Source organism: Penicillium citrinum, assembly GCF_028827155.1.
Source record: "Penicillium citrinum strain IBT 23319 chromosome Unknown utg000008l:1.0-2707905.0:1.0-2709502.0, whole genome shotgun sequence".
NCBI classification, from domain to species: domain Eukaryota; kingdom Fungi; phylum Ascomycota; class Eurotiomycetes; order Eurotiales; family Aspergillaceae; genus Penicillium; species Penicillium citrinum.
The window spans coordinates 2,065,678-2,088,917 of NW_026622693.1; the positions used below are offsets into that span (position 1 = coordinate 2,065,678).

At 45.6% G+C, this 23,240-nt stretch overlaps 7 protein-coding genes across 7 annotated transcripts; 2 read left to right on the forward strand and 5 right to left on the reverse strand.

The window, feature by feature from the left end:
* Window positions 1-370: 370 nt before the first annotated feature.
* Window positions 371-2,164, reverse strand: N7469_009210 (BCS1 and AAA domain-containing protein; the record flags this gene model as incomplete). The annotated part of the gene is made up of 1 exon (XM_056648128.1): window positions 371-2,164. The coding sequence occupies one exon, from the start codon at window positions 2,162-2,164 to the stop codon at window positions 371-373; it is 1,794 nt and encodes a 597-aa protein (XP_056497893.1).
* A 1,439-nt stretch (window positions 2,165-3,603) lies between these two features.
* Window positions 3,604-4,785, reverse strand: N7469_009211 (uncharacterized protein; the record flags this gene model as incomplete). The annotated part of the gene is made up of 4 exons (XM_056648129.1): window positions 3,604-3,929; window positions 3,965-4,238; window positions 4,326-4,669; window positions 4,728-4,785. 4 exons carry the CDS (start codon window positions 4,783-4,785, stop codon window positions 3,604-3,606), a joined length of 1,002 nt encoding a protein of 333 aa, XP_056497894.1.
* Window positions 4,786-6,774: 1,989 nt separating this feature from the next.
* Window positions 6,775-8,999, reverse strand: N7469_009212 (nucleotide pyrophosphatase/phosphodiesterase family protein; the record flags this gene model as incomplete). Its single annotated transcript, XM_056648130.1, has 3 exons — window positions 6,775-7,163; window positions 7,223-8,492; window positions 8,565-8,999. 3 exons carry the CDS (start codon window positions 8,997-8,999, stop codon window positions 6,775-6,777), a joined length of 2,094 nt encoding a protein of 697 aa, XP_056497895.1.
* Window positions 9,000-11,027: 2,028 nt separating this feature from the next.
* N7469_009213 (uncharacterized protein) lies at window positions 11,028-11,579 on the forward strand (the record flags this gene model as incomplete). The annotated part of the gene is made up of 1 exon (XM_056648131.1): window positions 11,028-11,579. One exon carries the CDS (start codon window positions 11,028-11,030, stop codon window positions 11,577-11,579), a length of 552 nt encoding a protein of 183 aa, XP_056497896.1.
* Window positions 11,580-15,113: 3,534 nt separating this feature from the next.
* On the reverse strand, window positions 15,114-17,276 carry N7469_009214 (uncharacterized protein; the record flags this gene model as incomplete). Its single annotated transcript, XM_056648132.1, has 9 exons — window positions 15,114-15,479; window positions 15,535-15,629; window positions 15,686-15,940; window positions 15,988-16,087; window positions 16,141-16,473; window positions 16,529-16,627; window positions 16,677-16,929; window positions 16,988-17,090; window positions 17,159-17,276. The coding sequence occupies 9 exons, from the start codon at window positions 17,274-17,276 to the stop codon at window positions 15,114-15,116; spliced, it is 1,722 nt and encodes a 573-aa protein (XP_056497897.1).
* A 1,453-nt stretch (window positions 17,277-18,729) lies between these two features.
* Window positions 18,730-20,679, forward strand: N7469_009215 (uncharacterized protein; the record flags this gene model as incomplete). The annotated part of the gene is made up of 10 exons (XM_056648133.1): window positions 18,730-18,884; window positions 18,952-18,965; window positions 19,023-19,095; window positions 19,152-19,483; window positions 19,556-19,699; window positions 19,778-19,992; window positions 20,047-20,244; window positions 20,303-20,330; window positions 20,385-20,500; window positions 20,596-20,679. 10 exons carry the CDS (start codon window positions 18,730-18,732, stop codon window positions 20,677-20,679), a joined length of 1,359 nt encoding a protein of 452 aa, XP_056497898.1.
* A 207-nt stretch (window positions 20,680-20,886) lies between these two features.
* Window positions 20,887-22,321, reverse strand: N7469_009216 (uncharacterized protein; the record flags this gene model as incomplete). The annotated part of the gene is made up of 7 exons (XM_056648134.1): window positions 20,887-20,920; window positions 20,974-21,291; window positions 21,350-21,828; window positions 21,884-21,951; window positions 22,013-22,049; window positions 22,110-22,129; window positions 22,177-22,321. 7 exons carry the CDS (start codon window positions 22,319-22,321, stop codon window positions 20,887-20,889), a joined length of 1,101 nt encoding a protein of 366 aa, XP_056497899.1.
* Window positions 22,322-23,240: the final 919 nt, after the last annotated feature.

Consider the following 23,240-nt stretch of genomic DNA (forward strand, 5'->3'; position numbering starts at 1 on the left):
CGTTTTAGTTCAGCTAACTGCTTCATCGGTCTGTTTGCTTTGCTTGGATTGGATACATGAGTTTTGTTTAATTCCATGCTACTTCTTCGATTGTTGATTTGGCAAAGAGAAAGTGCTTGGAAGACTAAACAACTAGCTAGTATGTCCATGGCGAAAGTCAGCATGACAAATATAGACTTGACTTTTTGACTCTGGCCCGGCCACTACTGGGGCCAATATCAGAATTTATTATAGCCTGAATATTCGAGTGAAGAGTTTATTCAAATTTAATGCATTGTGAGCGGACTTAACAATATCAGTCTCCAACCACATGTATGCCCAATTAATGACGATCATAAGCAATTAAGAGCAAATGCGTTTCTTCCCATCGCTATGCTAAGAGATTGCTTTGAGCACGTTTCTTCTCTCTTATTCCTTGGACCCAGACCTCTGCCCCACGAATAGCAGCCTCGGGTGCATCTTTATGATTTAGAAGATACCCTTGGATCTCCGCAGCTGTAAATTCATCATCCGGGACAATCGATGCAAATTCAAGGGCAAGCCTGGAAATCCTGGCACGAAGCTCCTGAAGACGAATTTTCGTCTCCCGGTCTTTCTCATATTCCTGCTGAAGCTTATGCTTATTCTCGATTTTGCCATTTGTGTATGCATGATAGATACTTCCGTTTGTTGCAGACTTGTGTGTACCATTGGTGAGACGCCGAGAAGCTGCGACACGTGGAAGGTCTCCTTCCATCGTTGTGTAAATGGATGTGAATAGCTCTTTTATATCTGCTTGTGTAGTGTGTCCGAATGCAATACTCATATCAACGCGCCCAGGTCGGAGGAGAGCTGCATCAAGCTTTTCTGGATGATTAGTTGTCATAACAAGGATGCGACCTTCGCTGGCGGCGACTCCGTCAATGACGTTGAGTAATGCGGACAAGGTGATACCATTGGGCTTTGATTCTTCTTTATTCTCTTTCTCCTTCTCATTTTCTTGTGTCTTGGGATCGCCACCTGGTCCTTTAATTTGTTCCGTATTATCATCCTCTTTGTCTTTATCATTTGGATCGGTTCCTCGGCTGTGGGTGACTCCGGCTGTGTCGACATCCTCAAGAAGTACAATACAGCGACGAGGGAGATCAGAAAAAAGCGATGATAGGTTATCCTCGTCGAGAGCTTTTGAATCGAGATTGAGGAGGAAAAGCTTCAAGCCAAGAAGACCAGCCGCGGCGAAGCAGAGACTAGTCTTGCCTGTGCCGGGAGGGCCATGCAAGAGGTATCCGCGGCGATACGGAATTCCTCGGTTAGAATACCAACGTCGCGTACGTGGGTGAAGGTATTCCTTGATATCAGAAATGAACCCATCCTTCTGTGTCTGGTCTAGAACGACCGTTGACAGAGGCCGTGGGGAACGGGCCATGCATCGATACCAAGCAAACGGACGACTAGCATATAGCCGCTGCCCACGATAGATGACCGTTCGATTGCCATCTCGCTCCACATATGACTGTTGTGCCTCATTCAGCAGCTCCTTGATAATGGTAGGGTTGCGACCAAGACAGGATATAAAGAGCGTTTCATTGTTCAGTACATATCGTGTACTCTGGTGCTGCTGTTGTCTTTCCAGCATCAAGGGTCTACCATGAAACCAGAAGAAATGACGACCCTCTGCCGGAGTATATCGTAATGTTCTGTATTTGTCGCGACCCATGAGTTTAGCCCAATACTCATCAAATGTTGGTTCGTTCTCTCCGGAGCCTGGCTCATCTAGCTCATCCATGCCCTTCTCATCATCTTCATCATCAGAGTCATCATCTGACCAATACCCATTTGTCTTGACTCCGGCGACAAACCGATTTGTTTTTGACATGTGTGGCTGTCGCGACATCCAATACATGAAGTAATTGAAGATTTCATCATCGAGGCGGATTTCGGCGGTTGACACGAAATACCTTTCAAGTACATTCATCGCATACCAAATGAGGTATTGAAACGAAGCACCGAAAGTGGCCAACAGGATGACATACTGCAGGTAACTGGCGACGTCAATGTCAAAACGAGACACAACGAAACGAGAAAATAACGAGTAACCCGGGATCAAGGTGTCTAATATTGCGGTGTCGGTTTGCGAAAATGAGGTCGTTGCAGAACTTGAAGACATTGAAATATTCTCAGCCATGGTAGTCTTGAGCGATTATGGACAAAGAACAACCTGTCTCATATATGGAAGCTGGTGGGTGATAAGTTGCATTTTATGTTCTGGCGTCAGCTACAACTGCATGACGGGGCAACCGCCTCGTTATAGCGGAGAAGTGCTTGCCAGGGTATGATCTTCATCTGTATTGACATCCTGTCAATGCAGCACGTATGATGTGGCGTTGGCCAGACTGTGAATGTTCTGCCTGATGATGAAGTTCGTAGGTTGAGAAGACAACGCCCAGCTCATGCGAACTTAGCTCAGCTTATGAGTTGGCGAATCGGGATTCTAGGGTGGATGATGCATATCTCATGCGCAGGTGTCACAGCTGCGCACGCCTCACTGTGCTGGTCAATATTGGTGTGGAGCACAAGCACCAATCAAACCCTAAGTTTTAGTCGAGCACAGCTTTTTGAGCCTCAGCGAACATCCCCCGCTTAGACCTAATGAGTCAATCTGGAAAGTGTAAGTTATCGTTATTTTTGTCTGATGATCAGGTTGGGGTTTAAGAAGGTCATGTTATATGTAGTCATAATTAGGCAGTAGTCAGATCCAGGAGATGGTAGCCTTGACAGATTGGAGCCGCATCGAATTAACACTTGGCGCCGTTTGGATGCTTATATGAAAATAAACCCTTATGCCATGAGCATAACGAATGGGCTTGAACTTTCTTGAACTACCGTTCAAAGTAAGAAAAAATATGTTTCGATTCAGTAAGCACCCAGGTAGCAAGGTTCCATCTACTTGCATGAGAAGGTTCTTGTACCAGGCATCCGACATCACATCATCTGCTGTGCGAGCACCCGGGCAAATTTAACGCGCAACTTATATTAGCACTATATGTCTCACAAGGCTTTCCTGACTGCGATTACTAGTTTTGTATGCTACCTAGTCTTATAAGCCGTTTTCGAGAATATCACGACTCTTAGATATCCAAAAATTTTCTTATTTTTAATGCATCTTCTACTAACTTCTGTGGAAGAAAAGGTCGTGATATTTACTGTTATCAGAAACGATAACCAAATACACTGCACTAACTTATCATAATAAAGGTACCCGTCATCTAGAGAATGCTTGACCCCTGAAGGCTGAGAAATGTTGAAGCTTTAAAGACAAATCTTGATTACTGATTATTTCCAGTGAATTATCTACCACAACTGGAAGTAGGTATTTATTTTAAGCTAATGCAATGATCCCAGATGCTCTCAGTTCTGTCATATACTAGTATTTGACGTGAAAATATGTTACTGACACTATAAAGGAAAATTCTGCTCTCTGAATCGGGCCACTCCTTTAGCACAAAGGTATTGCCGAAGCACGTAGACTTCAAGCGGGTCCCAGGTGGTTTTCCAATGCCCTGCCCCTCCCCCCTCCTTCTTCAATCGGATGGAGCTACCACTCACCAATGAGAGAAATCGGGTTTAAACCTTTCTCATGCCGTTTGCACGGTAGCCTGGGGCAAGGTCATTTGTGTTTGCAGCAGCCGGGGCACCACTGGACAAAGAGACAGTGGGAAGATAACCCTGAACATTGACTTGGGTGCCCGTGGTAGAAATAGCCGAAACACTTTTGTTGACTCCAATCGTGATATATCCAATCAGTCCATCGGCCAAAGTCTCGCCAAGAAGCTCTGTAGAGATGATAGCAGAGTATCCGTCGGCATTAGCGACCTTATACACGGAATCCTCGGAGTTCAAGATCCTGTTCAAAGTAGACAGATGCGCGTGGTAAGGAGCAAGCTTGTAGACTGAATTGATCAAGTCCTCGGGGAAGAAAGCTGACTGACATGCTGGGTAGCGGTATTGGAGTATCCAGTGTCGTCGCCAGCCACATTAGACTGCACGGTAACATGGATGTGAATAGTTCGGTTTTCATAATAACCGGGGAAAGTAGTAAGGAACTCAGAAATTCCCGCCTCATTTGATTTCGAAACACCGCGAAGGAAAGTCTTGTCGTCGGTGATACCATCTTCTCTTGTGGTCCAGCCGTCAAGGACCGATACAGTGTCCGGGTTAATTCCAGTGTACCCAGAGTACGAGCCAGTGGCATTGCAAGCCTGCATTCAACTCTGTTAGTGCCTATCATTTGACAAATATGGAAACAGGCAGATGCAGAAGCGACATATCCAAATAGTAAGCCAAGCATCCGGCAGAGGCTCACAAGTCTCAGCGTCAATCAGGCCGAGATCAAGGTACAGATTGACACTTTCCTGGCCCTCACGAACATCGTGGCGATGAAGCTCTCCATCAACCTCATAGGGGCCAAAGATAGTATCGGGTGCTAAAAGACAGGTCTTGTTCTGCAGCTCGCTGTACTTGTAATTGCCCAGCCAAGAGATGCTGGTATCACGTTTTCCAACTTTACTCCGGCGGCTCTTCAATGCAGCATCACGGCGCTGTTCGATCTTACCAGCACACTTATCGTTGCGCCGATAGAACGCATGGGAACTGTGCGCTACATTGCTGTGATCATGACGCTCGGGATGAGCTGATATCAAGGTTAGCCATCTCTGGGGAAAAAAGGAGAGCAAGAATGGTCTGTTTACCTGTCACAGTGTCAATTGCGGTAAGAAAGGTAAAGAGAGAAATTAGCGAGGTACGCATAGTTGCAAGATCTGTTGAATGATACGCCAATTGAATCTCTGACAGTGCAGCAAGACGACAGTGTATTTATAGTCTTTTAACCCTTTCTCGGATGTGGTCCCCTGGTAAAGAGAGCCCTTATGCCGTGCCCACAGGCTGACGATTTCGATTTATTCAAGACATGGTTTGTTGGCGCAAGCCACCCATGGAAATTATTATGTACGAGGCCATGTGGACCATAGCGATCGACAAAGGACAAGCTTATCCAGGCATAAGGTTCTGGGCCAGCGATAATAAGCTTCGCTTGCGAGAAGGGTTAGTTCCTTTACCTTGATCTTCCTCTTGACACGTTTGAAGCTTATTCTCCAATTTGGGATACAGCAACGACGTTTTTCTTTTCAATGTCACAGCTCTCTGACCGGTGACTCGGAGCATGAGGGATGTGAGAGAATCTGCTCATGAAACTTCGCTTGGATAATTTCAAGAATAGAAACTAAAAAGGCCTGCCTGGGTAATGACGGTACTTGGTCCTATCAAAAAGGCGTTCTTCCAAACATTAAAGTGGATCTGATTTAAGGCTGTGGCGCGACTTAGCACAGCCCTAAACCTTAGAATCTATCTCATGGACGAGATGTATTATCGCAGAATTTTCGCTGTTTGATTTTATCGACAACCAATCAATGGCTATGGACTCGGTGATTCATTCGCTTTTACTAGTTATTGGGATGCATTGTCAAAAAGGTCCTGGATGATTTCCTGTCTTTAGGCTAGGCAGGGAACTTCCAATTGTTTCCCACCAAGAAGGTCCTTTGTATACGCGTCTTTCTTGGCTTTCGAGACTGAGGAATCTATTTTCACGATATGGTGTAGGTTTAACGCAATTCTCATGCTCTCTGTAGAACTTCTTGATATCATTACTTTACGATGGATTCTAAAAAGGTTTGATTAGAGCATTTGAGAAGAAAGATGAGATGTAAGGCATTGGGAACGAATGTTGAAGAGAACAGGCATGGAAAGAACTGCATGAGTAGTCAATGCAAGAAATTATCAACGAATCTCCCACGAGAGAGCTGGATGACCTCTCACAGGGCTAATACAATATCTCAAAAGACCATTGTACCGGTAGTCAGTAAACATAGTACAATCTATGAAGGGGGTTGATGGTAACGGAATGTTCCCATTTCGGAATGAATGTTACTAATCGGGATTATAGCTGCTGTGGAGAAGACTCGGATGCCCGCAAACCAAAGAGATGATCTGAATCATCTCATCCATTCCGAGTCTTTCATTTGTGATTGCTAGAGGGTGTCAAGACTTGAAACAGGGTAATTCACGGTCCCTGTACTTGGCTGCACGGTCAGCCCAACATTGAGGATGATTATTGAAAATAATGGAGGAATAGATTGTTACGAAAGTAACAGATTATCTGAAGAAAAAGAGATTAAAGAAATGAATGACAAGGTGATGAAAAATATAGTGCAGATGGGAAGATATCAAAATGAAGTGCAAAAAAGAACTCTCCCTCGGGGAATCGAACCCCGGTCTCCCGCGCTTATCGGTGTTAATGACAAGCGGAAATCATGACCACTAGACCAAGGAAGATGGGTTAGTCGAGTTACTGCTCGACCACTTGGTGTTGGTTGATGTAACATTTCTCCATTTTGTGCAATATAGCCCTGCTCAGTTTTACAATAGCCAAATCCGGAAATGCCACTCCAATTCTTACAGCTAATCCGGACACCAGCATCCCTTAGATTGAGATTACCCACTGAATGGGTACAGCCTCGATGGAATTTTCATCATTGGTAAAGATCTAATATACTTTTATGAGTACTAGTACTCATACTTTTCAAGAAGTCAAATTTTCGAAATGTGCCAGTGTCAATGTGGGAGAGTATATATTATTATTGTATCGAGTATTATGGAACATGGGTATCTTTCAGAAATAACAGCCTCAACAGGCCAAAACTAGAATCACAATGCGAAAAGTCCCGTCACAGAATCAAATCCTCATGAGTCCTGCTCCTCCGGGTGGTTCTCATGCTCAGCATTAAACAATTGTCCTGTCCAATCCTTGAACTCATCAACCTTATCGCTAACCTTATGCCATAAAGTGCCCCACCAGGTTGGTCCTTTTTCATCGTCGCTCTCGGAGTTTGTTTTTGGCGGTGCATCAGCAGCCGCGCTTGTCGGCTCAGGTGGTCCAGTCGTGGTTGTGCTTGGTCTGACTTTGGCCGTCGTCTCCGCGGATTCTGGTGGATCAGCGGGCGTTTCAACAGGGGGTGTATCTTCGTCGGAATGAAGACCGACTGGCTTCAGTGGCAGGCGAAGGGTGCCATTATTTGGAACAGGATCAACACCCAGAGAGTCACATAGGATGTTGTACACCTCAATGTTTTCTAAGAATCAAGTCAGTTTGTGCGCCTCAAAGCAATCAGGGAAAAACAGAGTAACTTACGGAATGGCTCAACGCGACTGTTGGGTTTATGTGGGAAGGCGGGACCCCGAGCGATGAAAATGGCTCGCATTAATGGATGCTGGTGATCGTAACCGTGAATGCCCCTGGGTGTATATGCCCGGCCTTCCTCCAAAGCTTTCTTCGCGTCAAACTCCGGCCGTTCGACGATCGCCCATCCGGCTCTTGGTATCACCCACAAAGGTGCGATGCGGTCATTGTTGGAGAAATGATATCGTTCTGGCATGGTTTCGCGTGTGTAAATTTCTACAGCATGTGCAAACTTCGGTGCCGCGTCCTCCAACTGCTTCTGTAGTATTGGGAGGTCCTCGGATCTCTTGGGGCGTAAACCGCGAGATGGCCACCCATCAATGTGCTCCACAAGTTCTAGATCAACGAGATCCTCCAATTGAACGAGCCGCTCGTTAGATGTAGTGGCCATTCCATGATCCGAGACGACAACGATATTAACCACGCTTGTAAGATTGCGGCTTTCCAGGCCGGTCATAATACCGCCTACCATCTTATCCGCACGAGAAATTGTAGATCGAATTTCAGTGCTGTTCGGCCCATATTTATGACCATCCCGGTCAACATCCGGGACATAGGCTGCAATCAATTGAGGGCGCTCCGGCATGAGATGTGAAGCCTCAGCACCGGGAAGATCTAGCAGTTCAAGCACGCGATTGACCTTGCGTGATAATGATTCAGTGCTATTGAATTTGTCCACGTAACTGGGCTCTTCGCTTCCGATATGCGCCTCAGAGCCTGGCCACATATGAATTCCCGTTTTGACTCCCTGCTTCTCGGCCGTCTCCCATAGTGGCTCTGCGTTCCACCATTTGGGTAGCATACTCACAGCTGGGTGTGTGTAGTAAAACTCCTCTTCAAATTCTGGATCCCAGAACGTATTACCCACCACTCCATGGCTCTCCGGATATAATCCAGTGACTAAGGTGAAGTGATTCGGAAACGTGACGCTGGGGAAGCTGGGGTTCATGAATTGTGGGGAAACGCCGGCGGCAACGAGGGAGTTGAGAGAAGGAGTCAGGCCACGATCGAGGAAGTCTGCCCTGAATCCATCGAGGGAGATGAGGATAGTTGTAGGCGCAAACAATGCAGTGCCGTTGGAAAGTAATGATTGTGGTCCTCGGTGAGGATGTGAAGCCCGAAAACCGCTTGAAGCTTTGTATGCGCCGAGTAGAAGAATGAAGAAGAGAACGATGATGACGGCAGATACAAGGAGGGTTTTCCACCAGGATAAACGTGGTTGCTAGAAAATAAAAGACACAGATTAGCCTAGGTCTGGAAAGACGAGTAGAACAGAAGTTCTTCGCAGATGTACCGGCTGATATAAATGATCCTCCTTTTCGTCCAGATCCCATGAGGACCCGCTCATAATAGAATCTGCATTATCTCCGATTCCTTCTTCCATCTCATACATCAGCTCGCCTTCCTCACTGACTCTTTCCCGACGCGATTGACGGGCTTCCTTGCGTGCCTTGCGCCGTTCTCTCCTCCCAATCCGCACACTGTTACCATTTGGACTAAACATCCTTCGCAATCCATGTGCAGGTCCACGGCGAGTCAAAAGCTTTTCCAACTCTTCTTCATCGTCAAGAACCGCGCGATCGTGACTAGTAAGCTCTAAAGTACTGCGGGGATGGCGGAGGAATTCGTCATCTTCGGAATCGGAGTCTTGCTCCGATGGCGATCGCAGGGAAGATGCATCATTATCGTAATGAGAAGGGGAGAGCAAGCTAGTGTCGACTCTTGGCATGGCTTGCCTGACTGCGTCAAGACACGCAAAGTGTTGATTTGCGAAGAAATAAGAATTGAAGAAGTCGTAACAAGGGAGATCGGCGGATCCTCAGGGACCCGCTGGGCTTTGGCGGTAAGTCCAGTCAATAAGCAACCAAGTTGGGATTCAACCTCAACTTAGGTCAATACACTACTTCCACACAGCCGATCTACTATCTTTCATTGATAGCCAACTTAAATGGCTGACTGGGTGCTTTCAAATACATGTCGAGATGATTATATTTGATAGTTGCCTACTTCTGCTTCACCATCTGCCATCTTCAGCTCATACAAGAGCCAGTTGATGCGCCAGCTGAACATTTGAAATAACGAGAGTACCTTCATGACTTTTCTCCATTGAGATTTCCATCAATTACAATAAATGACTACCAGGGGATAGACTGACCAGGCAGGCATCCGATAGTTCAAGGGGCTGACACAGGGACGTTAAGATTTTCTCTGGAATGCTGAGCATTTTCTCCTTGGCTGGGGTCATCAGCATGGAGTCGTGAACATTCTGATCTGTCTAATTCAAGCCATGTTTGCGAACTTCCAGGGATGGAAACATTGTCTAGTCGAACAGTGACGTGCCGATAGACCTGTCGATTGCGATGAGCCTTCTCACTTCGAAGTACTGGACGTTACCGTCCGTATCTCTGACTTAACTTAACGCATTTGATCTGGCAAGCGAAGATCCTAGATATGGAGGTTGACGCCTCAACATTCCTCAGAGGTGTGCGGGCAACGTTGCAGGTGTCACTCTTCTTGGCAATGCTTCTTCCCGGCCATCGAAGCTATCCATGTGGGAAAAATTCACGAATGCAGCACGACTTCGAAAAATGTCTACTCTTTGGAATGTTGGAAATAGTATGATGTGTGTGCGGCCGCTGTCCAACAAGGAGTCTCTGACACTGTACTTGCATTGTACGGAGACGGATATCTTGACCTGCGAAGTCGAGTTAGGGTCTTGCTTCAAGTTAGGCCCTCGAAGTTCAGAAGAGGCTCATGTATGTCCCCCGAAATGTATTGGAATGAATACTATGCAAGATGGGTTTTTGCTTGTTATACCTCTAGCCCGTGTTCTGGGTGTTTGAGGCGCAATTACTCCGGAAAATAAGTACCGCGGAGCCGTTTCTGAACCCTACCTAGACACATATCTCTTGCGTACTGGATAAATTGAGGCTCCTAAAGATTCTCAGTAGTCGATAAGCGCTGAAGGCATATTACACACCCTCGAAGCTGTCCACATTCGCCTGGAGCTGGCGTCACTGTCGCTTCTCCGAGAACAGCGCAAGCCACTAACGGTCAACGGTCATCACAAGTCCAGAGCAGAAAACAAAGAAGCTATTGTTCAGATTGGTAACTGTCGATCGCTCAAATATTCTCCATTGGCGCCATGATGAGGACGGTCAACAAAGCACGGGGATCTTCGTCGCCTTCCGCTTGCGAACTCGACTTGCCTATTCGGGAAACGATATCACGTGATCTACAGTTGTTGGCGGCGAACCGGTGATGTCTTCGGGTTTCGGTTGGACCACCGTTCGTCAGTGGATCTCAGAGGACTTTGTTCGGCCGGAGATGCCAAATAACCTTGTAGAGTAACATCGAGCTTCCACCACCCCGGATGCGGAAACCCGCAATACATGCTCTGAGCTTGTCCCCACTATCGCCCCCAGGTCCAAGGGCAGAGATGTACACGCGATCATAGAGAGGAACATGATCAGAATTTTTCAATTTACTCCTGTTCCATGTCATCATGCACTGTTTTGCAAAATGGCCGGATTTGGTTGCCGCCAGTGTCTATAAGAACGGGCTCCTGTTCACTCGAGGTCCTGCTTCGTTTCTATCCCTCAGATCTTCCATCGCATCCATCCTACTAGGTACGTTTGGATTTATGTGGAAAAGTCTCTCTCAGTATACTCATACTAACTCTTTCTAGCCTTGTCATTCGTTCAGACAAGAAGCCGCATCTCTTCTTGATCCAATCGCTTTATCTCAATTTATCAAAATGCACTTCTCTGCTCCCGTTGCCCTTCTGGCTCTCGCCGCCGGCGTCTCGGCTGGTGGCCACAAGCAACAAGAACCTCCTGTTCACCAGAAGGAGGTTTCCCACTCTGCCCACGCCACCGGCGTCCAAACCGGCACCCACCCCATCGTGACTGGCGGCCCTGTCCACGGCAAGAACAGCACTGTTGTTGTTACCTCCACCGCCCCCTGCCACAACGGCAAGTGCCAGGGCTCCTCTACTGTCCCCGGCACTAAGCCCACTAGCTCCTCCGGCGCTGGTGGTGTCATTGGCGGCGGCGGTGGCTCCGGCTCCGGCTCCAGCTCTGGTGCTGGCTCCAGCTCTGGCGCTGGCGGTGTTGGCGGTGCTGGCTCCAGCTCTGGCGCTGGCGGTGCTGGCGGTGCTGGCGGTGCTGGCGGCTCTGGCGCCGGCAACACCCCTGCCTCTCCCAGCGCCACCGGCTTCGTCCCCTCCAACCCCGGCGCTAAGGTCTCTGTCCCCATGGCCGGTGCTGCCCTTGGCTCCGTTGCCTACGGTCTGGCTCTCCTCGCTTAGGCGAATGGCTCTTAATACTTTTGTCTTCCAACGGTGTTTTGGTTTTCTTTGATCTCCGCCCTTTTGCTATTCCTTCCTGTTGGCCTTTTTTGAGATCTCTATTTCAATCATATTTCTGGCTGCTGTCCTCAAAATGGTTGTATCAGAGTGCTCAAACGGACGATTGTAATGAACTAGTGGAAGATCGCCGAGACGAAAGACTGGCGTTCCGGATTACTGTTTTAGATCAATCTATACCTCCTTAATATAATTCTAATATTAAAAAAAAAAAATCCAATCTCATAAACATCTATTAGATGGAGCTGATGCCTTCCTACATCATCCAAATCGTGGAAAATTGTAAAATGTTCCTTAGGAGGCTCATTTCCATAGTTCCTTGGTCCGAATGGAACCACTCTGTCAGGACCAAGTCATGATATCTTGATCAAACCTTATTTTGGTGGCAAATGCAACATCGACCTTTTTATGATCATGAACACCCTATAAATAGCTCTATATATTAACGAAAAGCCGATTAAGAAGGACGGTGGCATGGTATTCCCCTCGGACTTTTTCGGGTTCGACAGGGACGCGTCATAGGAACAAGGTTAGAGTTTAAGATTGAATTTCCTGCCATCGTGAGAAATAGATGCAACATGAAGGAGGTTCAATTTCAAGCGATAGCGCAATTTTTATAATGCTTGAGTCATAGAGACTATATATAGTCAAATGGCTGCTAGTAATTCTCATATCGGTAGACTTGGTCTCGGTGTAGATTGCAAATAGCGAGTGACACTAGAAAATTTAGTGAATTTTGAAATGCCTTGAAAGACGATTATCGTATGGATCTATTCATTTCATTACCCATTTGTATATTCAGCTACCTAGCAGTCTCTGATAAAACATGATTAATGGCTTTTACTCGCTGTTCCTGAGTATCGAGCACACCATACATTTTAAAGTCCATTGCCTCGGAGAATTCAAGTGGATTTCTTCGAGTTGTCTTCACAACCTTGTGAAAAGTGGATTTCTTCGAGTTTTCCAAAACGGTGCCAGAATTTTTGTCCTTGCTGATTTACTCCACATTTTTTTAGCTTCTTGTATCAATTTTGTAGGAGTGACTGTCTCCATCGATTCCCCACGATGATGCTAGCACTCTGGAGACTCCAGGTATCACATCATCCGAGTCATCAGATAGAGGTTTCAGGGATGGAAAACTGGACTGAACAGGGGATCAAAGATTGACCGAGCACTAAATCCACTAGAATACCCATCGAGAGGGCCGATACGAACTCAATCTATCGGATCAAATGATGGGCTGAGATTTTGTGGTACTATGGCCCCAATTTGGCGTGAGCTCATGACGAAACTAACAAAACATTTTCTCTTGTTCTAAATTACCGGCGTATTGACAGCTGGTATAATCTGGTCTGGTCTACTGTATGGCCTATCTCCTAGTAATAAAACTATGGCTTTTAGCCTATCATAGAAGTGAAAGAAAACTTGAAGCTTGAATAGGCATGCGGGTTTGTGAATGGTGCTTCTAGTAACTAGGTATATCTACTATATACTTGCCATCATAATCTTAATCGGTTAATGATACCTGGGCATAATCTACCCTATCTTTTTGTATAATAATCGAGATACTAAATTACAGAGGACGAGTCAAGAAACAATATACTCTCTGAAATGCTAGAGTCGACCAATGCGCAAACAACGCCTCCAGAGGAGGGCTCGTATTCACCCCGCATGAATGCTTATTCCCCGCTCGAAGACCTTCGCATCTAACTCAACAATTCTTTGGCAGCGTTCTAATACTGTGCATATTGAATGAGGGGATATGTCGACTTCGAGTAAGGGTGAGCAGATATGTTCTTGTTTCATAAATCATCCTTCGCCCGCGGTGTGTCCGCTCTTTCAGGATGCTAACATTGATCAACTGGAGACTGTCAAAAGTGCAGGACTCGTCGCATCAAATGCGATAGAAGCTTACCTACATGCCTGAAATGTGCTAGCAGATCATTTGAATGTCCAGGCTACTCGAGAAGGATCAAGTTCGTTTTCGGACCGTCCATTAAGAAGCCCAAAGCGTATTCGAAGCCTAGCAAGCAATTTTCACGAGCAACTGCTATAACCACCTATCAGGATCCTGCTACCAGTATCTTGCAATGCGAGCCGATATTACGAACCAGTCTCTTTTCTACGTCGGCGGCAATAAGAAATGGACCTGACCCGTTCATGTCCCTTACAGCTGGCGATAACTACCCGCCAAATGAAAGAAAGCTGGCAAGGTCCCGGCTTTTTCATCATTTTACTACCTTCATCGCGGCGCAGCTCGTTTGGGTTGACAATCATCAGAACCCATGGAGAAGGTTCATTTGTCCCCTCGCAGCTAAATCTGCTTGTGTATTTTATGCTGTTCTTGCTACCGCAGCCGCAAATATTCATGTCAAACTCGACTCCAACAGCCCGGGAAAAGCGATATTCTTGAATAGGTTAACAGAGTATCGGCAAAAGGCCCTCTTATCTTTAACGGATCATTTAGCTCAAGCTCGTCGTTATAATGACCGAGAGGATACGGAGGTGAAAATTCAGGGTTTCAGGGAGTCTCTGGCAACAACGATACTACTTTGGCACCTCGAGATGCATTTTCCCCTAGATTCGGCATGGAAGATACACCTGAGAACGGCACAGGCTCTCATTTATAGCCACCGCTTAACATCAGCTTTACATATGCAATTCGACGAATGCGAGACTTTCCTCTTACAAGAATTCTACTGTGCCACTATCTGGCCACGCCTTACGTTAAATATTGAGGTTCAAGATGCGGCATTGACGCTTCCATTGGGAAACGGAGGAGATGCATTCATTGGCTTTGTCAGATTAATGCATCGACTTATACTACTGACCACACGAAAAAAAGGTGATATTGATACAGAAAGTACGAAAGTGGCATTCCGTATCACTGAATTAGAGTCTGAGGCAAGTGAGATCAGACAGTCGGTCCTTAAAATACTAGCGAAGAGTGAGCTGGCCTATTCAGGATATCAATATGACGATATGCTGCATGTGGTAGACGCGTGGTTTTACGCGATTCTAATCTTTGGCTACCAAGTCATTGGGCCAACTTGTGAAATGGGAGATTTCATACAAAGTGATTGCGATTGCCTATTCCAAGCACTAGAGTCTTTATCCACTCCTTTATCCTTTGCTCAAAATCAGCCCTGGCCATTATTCATCGCTGGGACCGAGTGCGCGGGAGACAAGCATAGACAGACGTGGATTGAATCTCGTTTCCATGCCCTGATTCAAAATATCTGTCCATTAGACAGGCCTAGGATGCTGGAATTTCTAAAAGAATGGTGGAATGATCATGATGCAGGAAATGGGTACGGTAGACCAGGCTGTTGGTTGGAGTTTATACACAAGGCTCAGTCCCATCAGGACTTCATTATCTGGTAGCCATACTCATTATCAGGAATAATTCATACTGTACTTAGTACTACTATATGGGGCCATACGAATGATGTGAAAGGTTCTTCTTTCCGATGACTACTAGGACTTCTCGGCATCGAAATTCCGCGCTCCCTCGTTGCGCCTGACGGCCTCCATTCCTCCGACCGCCATGCCGTCAATCACAACAACATTATCATCCATGACCGAGTTTTGCTCCTTGATATATCGAAATCGAGCACCAAATATCCAGTAAGCACCGGGAAACAGAATCGTGGCACCCACGATGAGACAACTCCAGTTCATATAATCTATTGTCGGAATCGTAACTGGGACGTAGAGGGGACAAAGATAGACGGCACATATTAGTAAAGACCAGGATACACTGAGAACATTGATGATGTATCCCCATTTTCCGAGGTCGAAGTGAACACGTGAAGGTAAAATTTTCCTTCCACGAACCAGAACCTAAAGAATTGGATTTAATTTGTGAAATGAAAATGAGGTTCTTTCGGGGACGTACGATCAGAACTGGAACGAGATAGCTGACTTGCAACATCAGACCACCACCAGAAATGATGGATTGAAAAGCGAGGTCACTTCCAAGTACGATAAGACCTAAATGAGGAATTTTCAGTCGTCAGATACCTTTTCCCTCTCGATTTGAGACATACCGAGGATCAAGTCCACTACCACCACGAAACCAATTGCTCTTAGTGGAATACCAAGCCTGCTATTGACCTGAGCTAGATATTCAGAATAGGGGAATGCCTTGTCACGAGCCATGCTCCAGACGATTCTTGACCCAGCACTGTTAGTGCCTACGATGACGAAAAAGTTGATGCCAATCATGACAAGGGCGCAGAAGAGGCCACCGCCATACTGCGACCCAGTAACTCCAATCCACCAGCTCATGTACGGCTGAGGTGCTGCGAAGGTTAGTTATAGTTGCATATCGATTGTATCAATGACCTACATGTCATGTAGGCGTTCCAGTCACCTGCCGTCCACATCATCACGACAGCTGCTAGCCAACTCATAACACCACAAAGAATCATGGAATAAATCATGCTCCGCTGCAAGAGATCAGCATTATCAGCGAGTCATACAGTTGAGAAAGAAGACAAACCGGCGCATTTCTGGCTGGATTTTTCATTTCTTCCACCTGCCTTGAAATTAGAGCTTCTTCCGGCATACAGATTCTTTGAGTCGTGGAACCCACAAGATGCATTAATCCATCTGTGCCGACCATTCCATACATGGAATTATAGAACGACATCACAAATACCCAACCATTTTTGCTATACCCTGTATTGTTGAAAAATTCTGTGAAAATGAACTCGGCATCATGTTTGGGTGCCATCGCAATAAACACAATTGCCCAGGCGACTCCACCCCCGACTACCCAAACTGCACCAAACAAGTTAACTCCCGGCAGCCACCTTATTCCGTTAATAATTGCCTTTTTTGGATGCCATATATACCTGAAAGAAGACTGTAGCTCAATAGCGACTTACCTCTGATTTAAATTTGTAATGACTGGACCAATGAGAAGCCCGCTGTAAAGCAACCAAGTCATCCATGACTTTTCTCGTTGTTAGAATTGGAGAAAGGTACTATCAACCAAATATCATCTGAAATATCGCTTTCTGGGTTCTCACGTACCTTCCATTCCACATTTGGATGAGCAATTTGAACAAAAGATGCGATAATCTGAGCACTATTGAGTGCGCAACTAGACCCAGTGGATATTTCTCCGACCATTATAGCCCACCCAACAAGATATGACAAGAATGGTCTTAATTTGCCGGTAGCAAGAGCCTGTGTATAGTACTGTTGTCCTCCTGCCGTGGGCCAAATGCTACAATATTCGGCCAACGAAGTCATCAGCAATGTTTGACCGATGGACACAACCACACTAAGAATATTAATTAGCTGCTTGGGTTAGAGTTAAAGAGTCATGAACAAGAGCTTACGTTGCCCATATTAAGCTTGCTGGGCCGCCAACATCGAAGATAGTTGAATACAGGACAATAAGGCATGACCAGCTGGCCGAGATCATTACCTGATACGCGCATACTTTAAAAATGAGCATATTGATCAAAAACAATCAAAATGCTATCTGGAACATAGACAAAGCTACTCACAAGTCCAAGTGTTGTATACCCGCTGTAATTCGGGTTTCTTTCCCATTGCAAGAAGCTGAGCATCGTCAATATTCAACACCTTCTCTGCCTTACCGAGAGAATTCCCTTCAATATCCATAGCCAATGAGGTCTGACACTTCCAGTGTCAGTATTTCAAACAAATATAACGTGAGATACCTAGTACTCAGCGAATTACACCCCATCAGGCACAAAATAGCTGCGACTTAAGTATCTCTTCGTACTCGAGTGCCATTTACTCTGCTAGGCTCAATTCAGCAGAACTCATGAGAAGATGAGGATTAATCGCTCGATCTGTGCGGGGTGCTTCTGAATCTAGTGATAAGGCAAGTATTGAGCCTATAGCGATCAATTTCGGATGCCACCCCCGCATTCAAGGGCTAGTGAATTCGTTTGAACTTGCCTATAGGATCAAGGTAATATTACCCCGCATTCATTGAAAAGTATATCAGTTTATAAAAATCAGCAGTAGCTATCAGAGGGTAGTTCTGTGTTTACACGGATAGCAATGGGGACCGAGGTTATGCGTAGACATTTTGATAGTAGATTACAATCAGAGACCGGCATTATCCTGATAGTCCCAGAATCTGGCTCTACTGTACGAGTTCAGTACATGAGTGTTATGTGAAGGACAAATAGTATCTGTACCATAGATCTGTCTGTTAGGCCACAGCCCTCAGCCCTGAGGCAATACCATAGTAGGGTTTGGCATCAAGCCATCTAAGGGTATGGAGAAGGTCCGCAGCTGCTGCGAGGAAATATATAGTCAAAACCACTGCCAGGGGGTCTAAGTTCTTCGTATTACTTCTTATATATATGATACTTCTGTAAGTGTTAAATTCAGTTCCCTACAGGTCTCATCTTGAGAAAATAATAAGAAAATAAGTGGCAACCTGTATTGTCAGCCTATGCTTGGATACAGTACTGCATCCATGCCTGCTGCATGGATGCCGCAAGGGGGGATATACATAGTCCGACCGCGACCGGAAATGGCAACTAACTTGCTACGAGAAGGCTGCGAGCATCCTCTGCTGCTAACACAAAACCAATCCTTCTAAATCACATGCTATCTAAATTTATTACTATAATAAAACCAAAAAGACGCCTTCGAACGCGCGAGATGACAGTTGATATACAACCGGAGTTCTACCGGGAAACTCCGATACATTCTCCGAACAAGAATCATACGACGAGATTGGGTGAAATTGAAAATTTAACTTCATAAACCCCTACTCCCATATACGACGTATCTGCCTAATATCCGAAAAAACAAGAATTAACCGCCTGGGCTCGTCACCAATCGACAACAAGCATCGAATTGTCCTTCAACTAACCGGCCAAGCGGCAACTTTTCCGGGGCCCCACTCGGTTTCCCGAAGCCCTTCAGATTTTTTCTTGGCCGGACTGGGGTAGCATCCGGTGCATTTGTTAGAAATTGCTCTTTGCAACCTGTGCGGCATTGATTGATGCTAAGCTAATTGTTCCACTTGGTTCTTTCGGGCGACAATCCCTTACCAATTGACGTGGAGAAGATTGTTGTAGATCTATCCACCATGAGCAGTGACGAGGAGAACTACGCCGTTGGGGGCAAGGCCGCCATCGATGAGCCTCTCAAAAAAGACAATGAGAAGCCTTTATCGGCTAAGGATCTCGAACCATTTGGAAATGAAGAGACTGCCGAAGTCAAGTATCGCACTATGAAGTGGTGGTAAGTTATGGCTTGAATTTTAATTCAATCTTGCTGTATGATCTTAGAACTGATGTTGAATCGTTAGGCACTGTGGAATGCGTGAGTTGGTTATATGACCTGACAGTGCAGCCCATTATATCTAATATATCACCTCAGTCATGATCGCAGAGAATGTTTCTGTGGGAATTCTATCTCTCCCTTCCGCGGTGGCTACACTTGGAATGGTCCCGTACGTGAAATAGCTCATTCGATTTCCAATGTCTAATTACTAACTACTGTTCGCAGTGCTTCAATCATGATTGTCTTCATTTCGGCTCTGTCATGGTATACAGGTTATGAAATTGGTCAATTCAAACTTCGCCACCCTCAAGTCCACAGCATGGGAGACGCTGGTGAACTTCTCATGGGTCGTCTTGGTCGTGAGATCCTGGGAATTGGCCAATTATTGCTTCTCATCTTCCTCATGGCCAGCAATATCCTAACCTTCAACATCTTGATGAACGTTCTAACTGATCACGGCACTTGCACTTTGGTTTTTGGCGTCGTTGGTTTGATCATCTGCTTCCTTGGCGCTCTGCCTCGCACAATGGACAAGGTCTATTGGATGTCCGTCGTCTGTATGTGATGCTTTTTCGCAGATAACTGAATAGCTCCATCGAAATTGGGATGATTTTCTAACTCGAACATAGCATTCGTCAGTGTCTTTGTCGCCACTGTTGTGACCATGGTCGCCGCAGGAGTTGAAACCAAGACTCAAGTTGTGAACGAAGCCACGAGAGAAGTTAGTTTCCGTGAGGGATTCCTTGCAGTTACTAATATCATCTTTGCCTATCGTAAGTCAATCAATAGTGATATTCGACGCTCACCAAAAATCAAGGGTTCCCAAAATAGCTGACTGCAAGATCCTATAGTTGCTCACGTGGCATACTTCGGCTTCATGTCTGAAACTGAAGACCCTCGCACTTTCAATAAGTCGCTTGCCATGCTTCAAATTATCGATACTGTACTGTATCTCGTCAGTGCATTGATCATTTACCACTACGTGGGTCCAAATGTCAAATCGCCAGCCATTTCATCTTTGAGCCCTATTATGAGCAAGATTGCCTGGGGCCTTGCCATTCCAACGGTAATTTTACCCTCCCATATTTTGTTTTCCTCGTTCTTCTGCTAATTTAAATAGACTATTCTTTCAGGTGTCGTGCTGGGCCACGTTGCATGCAAATACATCTACGTGCGCCTTTTCCGTGGATCCGATAAGATGCACAGCCGTAGCCTCTTCTCTATCGGCTCCTGGGTGGCCATCTGCATTGGCGTGTGGATTGTCTCTTGGGTTGTTGCCGAGTCAATCCCCGTTTTCAATGACTTGCTGAGTCTCATCGTATGTGACCTTCGCATAATACACCAGACACATTCGCTAATCTAACACTACTTGACAGAGCGCTCTTTTCGGAAGCTGGTTTAGCTGTATGGCCTTCCATTCTCATTCAAAACATGGATTTTGCTAACGTATTCGTGCAGTTGGACTCCCTGCCATCTTTTGGTTCCACATGAACCAGGGTCAGTATTTCAAAAATGCTAAGAAGACGTTCTTGACGATCATCAACGTCGGCGTTCTTGCCATCGCCATCGCTATCGTGAGTTCATTTTGCTCTAGCCCCCCCCCCTTTGGCACTGACCAGCCTTGGCGTTCTATTGGTGTGACTGTTACTAACCACTGAGTTCAACTTAGTGTGGCCTGGGTCTATACGTATCTGGAGTCGCCATTCACGGCGATTCTGGCTCTAACAGTTGGTCATGCGCCAACAGTGCGTAAGTGACTAACGAACGCCACGCTCCATTTCCACCTGGCTTGGCAATCCAGCAGTGGTTGTGGATTGTACATTAGACAAAAGTATCGATTTGTGCATATCAGCGGGCTGTCTTGCATTGTGTGTCCATACTTGCATTACATAGAATTTGTTCATAGATTCGGATATTTGGATAGCTAGTATATACAAAGAGAATTGTTGACTTTGTTGCATTATAATATTTCTGCCCGGTCCGCTTGCTGGTTGCTATGTGGATGTATTAGCGCAATCTATTTAATATGGAGATCCACAGAACAAACCCTTGAGACGCATTCTCCCAGTGCTGATTTAATGAGACCATTTTGATGATCGTATCACTGCCATCCCCAACGGGAAGACCAGAGGCATTATGGCTGGCCATGAGCACTGCTGAGTCGGTTGAACCCCGACGAGCACAACTGCTTAATTGCGTATGCGAGAACTGGTCGCCGTCGAATATCCGATTTTTTGATTTATCATTTTTCTTACGTCGTCTGAATATCCCATTTGCCTCCGGGGCTCGTTGTTGAGTGTGTGTTGTGAGGACATTCAGGGCAGGCAGACAGGTACATATTAGACCGAGACCGATTTCCGCGTTTCTAGAAGGTCGTTAGGCGAGGTTTTCTTAAGCCAGTAAAACAGACAGCTAATACTCACGCCGTTAATATGGACTTCATGAACATTGTTGTTTCATGAGGTCTATTTTTCTCATGAACGCCGATGACTAGCCGGTATAGACTAAATGCAACAGCAATACCTCCAAGGCCCAGTAGAAAGATAACGCGGATCTTCTTCCAAATGGGCATTTGCAGTGACCATGTCAAGGCGACTGGAAAAGCAAAAATAGCAATATCAGTCAGGAAACTGATGACAGAGTCTGCAATGATAACCCCAGGTTGGCTTAGGCATGTGGCAGTGTCTCTTTCAGATTCTCGCCAATAGGCCGAGACGGGATTGCAGATAAAGATCTTGATGAATGTTATTATGACGTAGTAACCAACTGTCGTGGCGAGAAGACAGTATAGAGCTATCATCCCTGTATAGAAAGGTTGAAAGACCCTAATCAGGATGTAGATAAGGCTGGACTTGACGAAAAGAGCTGTCGGAGCATAGATGGCGGTTGCGACATAAGAGATCTGGAAGAGAATAAGCTACTGGGCTCATGAGAACCAGATACTAATTTTGACTCACCTTGACGCATTCTTCAAAATCTTCCTCACTCAATTCAGACGGTGGCTTCGAACCCCCAGAGAATCCATCTATGGTTAGAAATGTCTAATTAGCTTTGTCTCAGTTGAAGAGAGTTGCAACTTGGCTCACATATCAAAGCATTTGCACAATACCCCATAAATAGAACCTGATAAGTACTATTAGCCGCATGTATAAGTACTTTCTGAACATTTGATACAACCCATACCCATCCGATGACACATGCGCCTACTGGAGTTAGCCAAGCAAAAATAATGGGGTTGAAGGGTACATACCATCATCAATGCCAAGGGCATTTTTTAAACGCCACCTCACGAATATGCGCAGCCATACCAGAGGTGTTACAATAATGAAACAAAGAATCTGTGTGGCATAATTTATTAAGAACAAAGAATTACCATTCTTAACGGTAACGGACATGAGCAGGGGAGTTTGTATGTCGTTCAACTATCATCTGGGGATTTCAATAAAAGATTTTCTGATTAAATCGGGGCCACGATCTCGGGTATTAGTTATTTCTTCCAATCTCCAATGCAACCAACCCCCCCCTTTAGTTAGTAGGGGCTTAGTCATCGCCAGCCGTGACGTCGACATAAAAGTCTACTAGCGATGAAACCCTAATTTATACTGAAATAAATATATGGTTTATCAAGATCTTACTTAGTACTACTCATCTTAATCTATGCATTCGACTCAGCACTCATCTTAGATGCGTGTCAGAGATATGCACGTAATTTAGACCGAGATGACCTCCAGGCAAAGCTATCAGCCGCGTCGCCAAGCTCACACTAAACTTGTGGGGGTCCAAACGAGGGGCTCGAACTCCACATCTGGGGCTTGAGCGTCTTGTTGACGCGTCCAGGATGGACAGCTACAGAATTCACACGCATCTACAAATATAGGAAGGCTCTATCTACGATCAAACTTCAGGAAGCTGCTGGAGTATCATCGGTTAGCATAAGGCATCGGAAAATAATTGAAAACGACCTTGCAGGCGAGTATCTATGACTCGTCGCGCGTGCTTCATCTCATAAGCGCTAGCATCGCTTGAATTTGGCACTATATCCCGTACAAAATACCGTACTGACCTGAATCTGTGGTTCTGCACTACCATGACTATATCAGTGGCTCAAACTCGAGTTACAATGAGAGAACATTGGGCTATCTGTCTCTCTGATTAATTTGTCACGCCAAGATATATCAAATCTCATGCAATTTGGATTGAATGTACGACCAGCAGCATGCTGAGACAATTCTTACAACGACGTTGGAAGTTTCATAAAGCGTAGAGCTTAACATGGCATCTGTAGTAAAAGAGTATGAGGGTCCATGGTAATTT